Consider the following 8,666-nt stretch of genomic DNA (forward strand, 5'->3'; position numbering starts at 1 on the left):
GAATACTTCAAACAGGGCAAATTGTTTACTAGTTCGACGCTTGTGCTGTTACTACGGTCGAGTGTGAGGTTTCAAATTGTGTACCAGATCTTGAATACTTGAATCTGTACCAAGGCTTTATTTATTGCTTTCAAAGTGCAAGCATTTCTGCAGTTCCGTTTGAACATTGTAAGTAACAATAGGGGACTGGACTCATTTTTGTTCTTTATTATTATTGTTAACGACAGATTGTAAGGAGTGACGCGGGAGCCGGAGTGTGCGCGATGTAATTTAGCCGGTAACATATTTATAATTTTTTTCTTATCTACCGACATTAGTTGTCTGCCACGATCAATGCGAGTGTCACATACGGCTGCCGCGTTATTCCACTTAAAAATATTATAATCGAGCTAAATACGTAATAAACGGTTTCTGAGAATTTATCTTGCTTCACTAACGCCCGTGCAATAAGTAACAAGTGGTCTTCGAGCCGAATCGAGTGAATCAAATGTTCATCACACCACCGCCACGCGGCAAAATGGTTTCAACACGTTCCGCAGCGCGCACGGATCCGAGTCTAAAAGTTGAAAAACATGAAGTAGTCGAAGCGAGTGACCAACAACAACCTTCTGGAAGCCAAAATATTACATCAGATACATCCAAAAAGGAAGCAAAATCGAAAAAATCTAATTTCGAAAAACACGTCGAACATTTTGATGTACCCACTGAAAGTCGAAGAACGTCGGAGAAGTCTAGAAGGGTATCCAGTATTCCATCTACCACATCTTCTTCAAAATTAGCTCGAAGAAAGCAACTGGAATATGAAGCTGCAGCAGCCAAAGCTCGCATACAAATGGAATTAATTGATAAAAAACTGCAGGCCGATATGGCAAATATGGAAAAGTACAGTCCGCAAAATAGCATCGAAGAGGATAGATGCACGAATGGTACGGAAATAGAGGAGTGGTTAGAGCGTAGCAACCAGGAACTGGAATCGCAAAGGCGCGTCCACAAAAATGGTAAAAATAAAAAGGACGAGCCATGCCCGCCGACCAATTGTGATGTCGGCACTGAAAGAACAACAGTTCAACAGTTGGTTACTGCACTAAAGGAGCTAACCCATACATCTGTTTCAAGTGGACACAATGCTAACTTGCTCAGTCGCATTAGTACACCACGGGAGCTTCCAATCTTCTCTGGTGATCCCGCAGACTGGCTCGAGTTCAAACAAGCGTTCCACGAGTCCACACAAGTGTGCAAATTTAGTCCGACGGAAAATCTGTGGCGTTTAAGAAAATGTCTACGGGGAGCCGCTAAAGAAGCGGTCACAGCTCTGCTGTTGAGTGCATCGTCACCTGAAATCGTGATGTCAACACTGGAGCTACAGTTTGGAAACCCAGACATTATTTTGTCAAGAATCCTGTTGGATATCAAGAAAATGCCATCAATGTCTCACGAGTATCACAAAGACATTGTACAGTTTTCAACCAAAGTGAAAAATTATGTAGCAGCTGTTGAGGCTCTTGGTCGACAAGAGTACCTGCAGGGAGTCAGCATCACTAAAATCTTGCTGTCTAAGTTGCCAACAGTGTTGTTATCAAAATGGACTGACTACAGTTACCCGCTTATATCCCAGGGAGCAAAGTCACAGCTGATTATTTTGTCCGAATTTTTATACAATGAAGCAATCAAAGTTTCTCACACGTGCGTAAATTTATTAAATCTACCAAGTGGAAACTACAATAAAAAGATTTATGAAAAGCAAAGAAATCAGAATGACAGTCTATTATTGCATAGTACACAGAGTGATGAAAACTGTAATTTTTGTAAGAAATCAGTACACAAATTACCAGACTGCAAGAAGTTTAAAAAATCTATGCGAAAGGATAGATGGTTTTTCGTAAAACGTAATGGTATTTGCTACAAGTGTTTAGTGTCAAATCATGCGCGCGATAACTGTCCGGCTATTTCGTGTGATATAGACAATTGTGGACAAGCACACCATAGGATGTTACATTTTATACCCGGTGGACATTCACGTCAAAATAACAGTGATAACGCGATGCAAAACAGCGAATCATCTGCGGTAGTGCCGGCAATTAAGACTGTAACATGCATTAATAAAAACTGTACGAGGGTGTTGCTAAAATGTGTACCTATAAACATTCACGGACCTAACGGTGTTATCAGTGCAAACGCTCTGTTAGACGACGGTTCGACGGTGTCATTAATAAGTTCCGAACTAGCTAGCCAAGTGGGACTGTGCGGGCGTAATGAGTGCATGCGTGTACGCGGAGCCTGGGACGGTAGTGAATTGGAATGCAACGTACAGCTGATCGACGTGTCGGTGTCAAACAGAGAAGGGACAAAATTTTCTATTCGTGTCCGTAGTGTAAATAACTTAAACCTACCGGTGCAAGACTTATCCTCAGTAAAGTGTAGTGTTTACGCTCATTTGAATAAAATCAAAAATTATAACATGTGTACCGATCGGATCAAACCCGAACTGTTAATAGGTCAAGATAATTACCATTTGATCTTACCGTTAGAAGTGATCGCAGGGAAACCTAATGAGCCCTGCGCTACTTACACTCCGCTGGGCTGGTGCCTGCATGGTCAGGTGCCTCAACATGTCACTTCTCGTTCGCGCAAACGAAATTCAACATTATTTATCAGCGATCACGTCATGCAGTCGTCCCGCGAGACCGACTCTGAGCGGTTGTTGAGGGAAATGAATGACGAAGTGCGCAGATCATTTACTGTCGAGTCCATGGGAGTCTCTGCTACACCTAGGCAGAATACGGAGGAACTCCGCGCCTTGAAATGCCTCGAAGAAACTTCTATTCTTGAGAATGGAAGGTGGTATGTTGGCTTACCTTGGAAGGATCGAAACTGCAAGATGGTGGATTCCTTCGAAATGGCCATGTCTAGACTAAGGAACCTGGAAAAGAAATTAAACGGGAATAATGACCTTTGCATTCGTTATAAGGAAAGAATTCTTCATTTGCTCGAAAACGACTATGCAAAGGAAATAATAAAGCCTCAATTTACACCGAAAACGTGGTACTTACCTCATTTTGGAATTGATAATCCAAACAAGAAGAAACTACGATTAGTTTTCGATGCCGCCGCCTGCGCGAATGGTCAATCTTTAAACAATTATTTACTTACGGGTCCAGATTTGTTAGTGTCACTATTTGGAATAATGTTGCGGTTCAGAGAAAATGCAGTCGCTGTAACCGGAGACATACGTGATATGTTTCTAAGAGTGAAGATTAGACCTCAGGACCAAGATGTGTTCCGCTTTTTATGGCGTGATAATCCTAGCGAAGAAGTTAGGACGTTCGTCATGACGTCTTTAATTTTTGGAGCTAACTGCTCGCCGTTCATTGCCCAATTTATTAAGAATAAAAATGCACAACGTTTCGAGTCTACGAAGAGATCAGCTGCACAGGCAATATACACGCAGCACTATATGGATGACTATATAGACTCCTTACCTAACGACGAAACGGCAATAGAATTGGTAAAAGACATAATTTATATACATAAACAAGGTGGCTTTGATATACGGAATTGGACAAGTAACAGCGAGAAATTATTGAGCAGCATACCAAAAGATATGCTCGGATCGACAGCTGTAAGATTCAAAATTGATCAACAGTGCGGTGAGCGAACGCTTGGATTAATTTGGCATCCCCATAATGACACGTTTGGATTTGACACATTTTTTAAACGCATACCTGAGGAAATAGTGGAAGCAACAAAAAAACCTACAAAACGAGAAATGTTAAGAATTATAATGTCGATTTTTGACGTCTACGGGTTTATTTCGCCATTTACCATAAACGGCAAAATTTTATTACAAGAAACTTGGAGGCTAAATATTCAATGGGACGATTTAATACCCGAGAGTATTTTTAATAAATGGCGAGAATGGTTATACGTAATGAAAACAATAAATTCAATATCATTACCCAGATGCTACCTGGCATGTACAAGTGCGAGCGAGACAGACTGCGAGCATTTAGGATTGGGAACGGACACTAGAGTGAGGGAGACAGCAAGAGCATCTGGTACGAATGCACCGAATAGCAAGGTCTCGCAATCGGCTACGAGTGCTACACAACGCGCTACGAAGTGCGCCCCAACATATGCTACGACGAACGTCTCGACCTGTGCTACGATGATCGATAATAACACATGTAGTCACAGTGCCGTGTGCGCAGGTAGAACTCAAGCCGCAATCTATACAAACCTACAACTACATATATTTTGTGACGCTTCAACAAAGGCAATGTGTGCGGTCGCTTACTGGCGTTGGAGCAATAATAATCGCATACAGGTTGCATTCATTTGTAGTAAATGTCGCGTCGCACCTATAAAACACATATCAGTGCCTAGGCTTGAATTACAAGCGGCGTTAATGGCAGCGAGACTAGCTCATGCGATAATAGAAGAACACAGAATAAAGCCTACGCAGACGTTCTTTTGGAGCGACTCAACCACAGTCTTGTATTGGATTCACAATAACTCCCGTAACTATAAGGCATATGTAGCGCATCGATTAGGTGAAATTGATGAACTGTCGCGTGGAGGCGAATGGAGATATGTTCCTACAAAGATAAATATTGCAGATGTTGCTACTAGAGGAATAAATTCTCCGAAGTTGCCAAAAGAATGGTTTGATGGACCGTCGTTTTTGACCTGTAAAGAAAGCGTATGGCCATGTGTAACAAAGTTTAATGTGGAAGAACAGAAACTGGAATGTGTAACGATTTTACATCAAAGTACCGAAAACATGTGTATACTGTCTGTATATAACTGTCCCAGAGCCAACCAAATTTTCCTCGTGGTTACGACTACTTCGGTCTACAGCATGTGTTTTAATCTTTATCTTCAAATGTAGAAAAAGATATAATAATATTGAAAGAACTGTCATGCAAATTGCTGAAACTATGTTGATTAAATTTTCGCAACGAAACTCATTTGGCGCTGAAATTTCGATAATTAAAAATAAAGGAATCATAAATAAAACAAGTCGATTACTTACCTTATCATCGTACCTCGATGATCACGATGTGCTGCGCGCTGAAGGTCGAATCGATGCCGCTTCAGATGTGTTACCTGAAACAAAACGGCCTATAATATTAGATGGGAAAGATCACATAACCCGCCTGATTGTTCATTCTTACCATATTAAAGCAGCCCATGGAAATCAGGAACTAGTAGTCAACGAACTAAAACAAAAATATTATATATTTAAAGTACGACCAACCGTTAAATTTGTGACGAAGCAATGTATGGTCTGTAGAATTAGGAAAGCCAAACCAGAGGTACCCAGAATGGGAGACTTACCTGCTGCCAGAATGGCTCATCATCAACGGCCTTTTTCGTTCTGCGGCCTTGATTTATTCGGACCTATAGAAATCACAGTAGGAAGGCGAAGAGAAAAACGCTACTGCGTATTATTTACTTGCCTTACTGTCCGAGCCATACACATTGAGATAGTGAATTCACTCACCACAGACTCACTCATAATGGCCCTTCGAAGAATGGCCGCCAGGAGAGGCTGGCCGCAGCAACTATATTCCGATAATGGAACCAATTTGAGAGGAGCAAACAATGAGCTTAGGAAGTCAATTCAAGAATTAGATAAGAGTGTTCTAAAAAATGAAGCCGTGAACAATAATTTAATCTGGAATTTTATCCCACCTGCCAGTCCTCATTGGGGAGGAGCCTGGGAAAGGCTGATTCGAAGTGTTAAAACTTCCCTGGCTATCATTCTGAAAGAAAGAGCTCCAAAAATTGAAGTTTTAAGTACTTTGTTGGCTGAAGTTGAAAATATTGTCAACAGCAGACCCCTAGTGCATGTCTCAGTAGAACCTGGAAGCGAAATGGCATTGACGCCTAACCACTTTATCCTTGGCACCTCATCCAACGTACCTCAGATGGGTAAATTTGATGACACTGATTTATATCTTCGCAAACAATGGCGCATTTCCCAAACTCTAGCTGACCACTATTGGAAAAGATGGCTAAAGGAAGTACTGCCTGAAATGTTACGAAGGAAGAAATGGAACACAGAGACGAAGCCACTAGAAGTAGGAGATCTAGTCTTTGTAGTAGATCCTGACGCGCCCAGAAACATATGGCCTAGAGGAAAAGTTGTTCAAGTCTTTCCTGGAAAGGACAATAGAATTAGGATGGTGAAAATAAAAACGCTATCAGGAGAATTGGTGCGATCAGCTACAAGGGTCGCGAAAATTCCTGTAGGAAGTGAGTGCTGCTAATGCAGCACTAGGGGTGGGGCATGTTAACGACAGATTGTAAGGAGTGACGCGGGAGCCGGAGTGTGCGCGATGTAATTTAGCCGGTAACATATTTATAATTTTTTTCTTATCTACCGACATTAGTTGTCTGCCACGATCAATGCGAGTGTCACATACGGCTGCCGCGTTATTCCACTTAAAAATATTATAATCGAGCTAAATACGTAATAAACGGTTTCTGAGAATTTATCTTGCTTCACTAACGCCCGTGCAATAAGTAACAATTATCAAATATTTACGTGTCGCCGCAGCACTGGTGAATTTCCGGAGCGATAGTGGCGCCATCTATTATTACATCGAGGAAGTATTAGAAAAGGAGGGAGGTCGATTGTTGCCAATATAAGGACCGGCCGAACGACGAGAGCTCAGTCTTGTACGAGTGTTGGTTGAGTCTGGTTGGAGTCTTGTACGACTCTAGTAGTAGTCTTCAGTAGTCTTGTTTGGACGCTCGAACCGAGCACATTGTGTATTCCGCTAGTGTTACTATGCAGTAAATTGTTATTGAAGTAAATAAGTGTTTCAATAACTGTCTGGAAAATAAATATAGACCGGTGAAACTTTACCGGTCATGTAAAAAAATAACCAAGTAAAGAGTTTCACTCCGACATACGTTATATAAATTATAACACAGAAAGAATTATTTAAATCCGGTAAAATATCAACAAGTTATAAGTCTTTCAATTTCGGTAGAAAGGGTAATTAATAAGAAACAGAAAAGAGGCACAATACCCACGTGTGACGTCATCAGGCATTACGACGCGTGCGAAAGAAAGGGATGAAGCGATATCCTCACTTCGCGCCCACATCGGCACATAGTAATATTTGAAATATGAATTACTGGCTCATTTTTTAACTAATTTTAATGCAGTTTTCGCAGAAGGGTTTTATTTTTCGTATTATTAACCATTACATGTAGAATAATGTACAAATTATTATCAATTATCAAACACAGGACGGTCCCCTATTGGACTCAGAATCCTTTCATGTCACATATATTTATATCAAAATTTGTTCCCAAGGAATTACCTGTCACTCCTGCCGTAAAACAAACACAAAGTTAGATGCACAAAGTTCCACCAACCTCGCTTAATATCCTTATGATAATGTCCCCGGAACGGGCTCCGACATCGGTGTGTAGCGACTTTAACAACTCGTACAGAATATTATAATGATACCGCGGTAAAATGCATTTTTAATATAATTTCTCGTGGGTATGTAATATTTGCTGAAGCACGTGCACTAAGCGGAGGTTCTAGGTCGAAATATTGCGGCGCTGCTATTGCTCTTTTGGATCCCGGCACAGTGAGCAACTGCACATGATGGTAATAGTGCATTGTAAACATAATATATAAAATCGTCTGTATTTTACATTGCACTACAGTCATGTACCTGTACAAAACATTATAACTCGTCTAGAGCACCATCGGTTCGGCTGAGGAGGTAACCCTGCTTGATAAAGAACGACTTGAAGTCACATTAGTCTGCTGTTCAATAATTCTTTTCCGCTTTCGTAATAATTCCCATTCTTACTTAAAAGTTGAAGAAGTAATTCGCAGTTCGATTGGCAATGTAAACGTTTCAGGACCACGATTATATAGAAGTCTCGTTACAACTAATAAATTAACACTAGTAAATCTTGTAGCATATTTTTTCCTAGTATCACAATTACCTCACATCTTGTTAGAACTGCACACATGCCCCAGAGACATTAGTCCGTCCAGCGGCATCGCGCTGCATTCCCGCCCAGATGGGCTCAATGAGGCGCTTGAAGCAATCTGCTGCAGCGACGGCCTCGCCACTCGCCCACACCACTCTAATGGCGTGTGAATACCGCTTAACTGTAAACTTACGAGTATCAGATAGTTGTATGTAAAACGCCGTGCTATTTACAATTTAGTATACTTTGGTTCGATAGCTTGAAAAATGTGGTACAAAATATTGTTGATCTATAGTTCACTGAGCTGTCTACAATGTCCTATTAGTATATTTGGATATAATATTTACTTTCCTTTTTGCGAATAGGTCAACTCAATTAAATAAAAAATATATCGTTTGTCTGATAGTATAGATTACATTTCAAATTTTAACTTATAATGTATTGCGTTATTCTGTCTCTATGCAATATAAGATGTTAAGTATACGTAAAGATGAGATACAAACGAAGCTTTTATTACGCCAAAGACATACTCTTAAACATTTATAAGAAAAAATATCCTTACTGCTTAAGACATAATCGTTGTAAACATTAGTAATAGTAATTCAGTGTTTTGTCTTGTTATGTTGAATGACATCAATGAAAGAGCTTGACATAACGTTGTATAATCATCACAGACGAATATAACTTTTATTATTAAA

The 8,666-nt window shown here is 40.4% G+C and overlaps 1 protein-coding gene across 1 annotated transcript; it reads left to right on the top strand.

The window, feature by feature from the left end:
- Positions 1-221: 221 nt before the first annotated feature.
- Positions 222-4,909, top strand: LOC115441955. The gene has a single exon (XM_030166890.2). It carries the CDS (start codon positions 488-490, stop codon positions 4,886-4,888), a length of 4,401 nt encoding a protein of 1,466 aa, XP_030022750.2. The 5' UTR covers positions 222-487; the 3' UTR covers positions 4,889-4,909.
- Positions 4,910-8,666: the final 3,757 nt, after the last annotated feature.

This window comes from Manduca sexta, chromosome 20 (genome assembly GCF_014839805.1).
Source record: "Manduca sexta isolate Smith_Timp_Sample1 chromosome 20, JHU_Msex_v1.0, whole genome shotgun sequence".
Taxonomy (NCBI): domain Eukaryota; kingdom Metazoa; phylum Arthropoda; class Insecta; order Lepidoptera; family Sphingidae; genus Manduca; species Manduca sexta.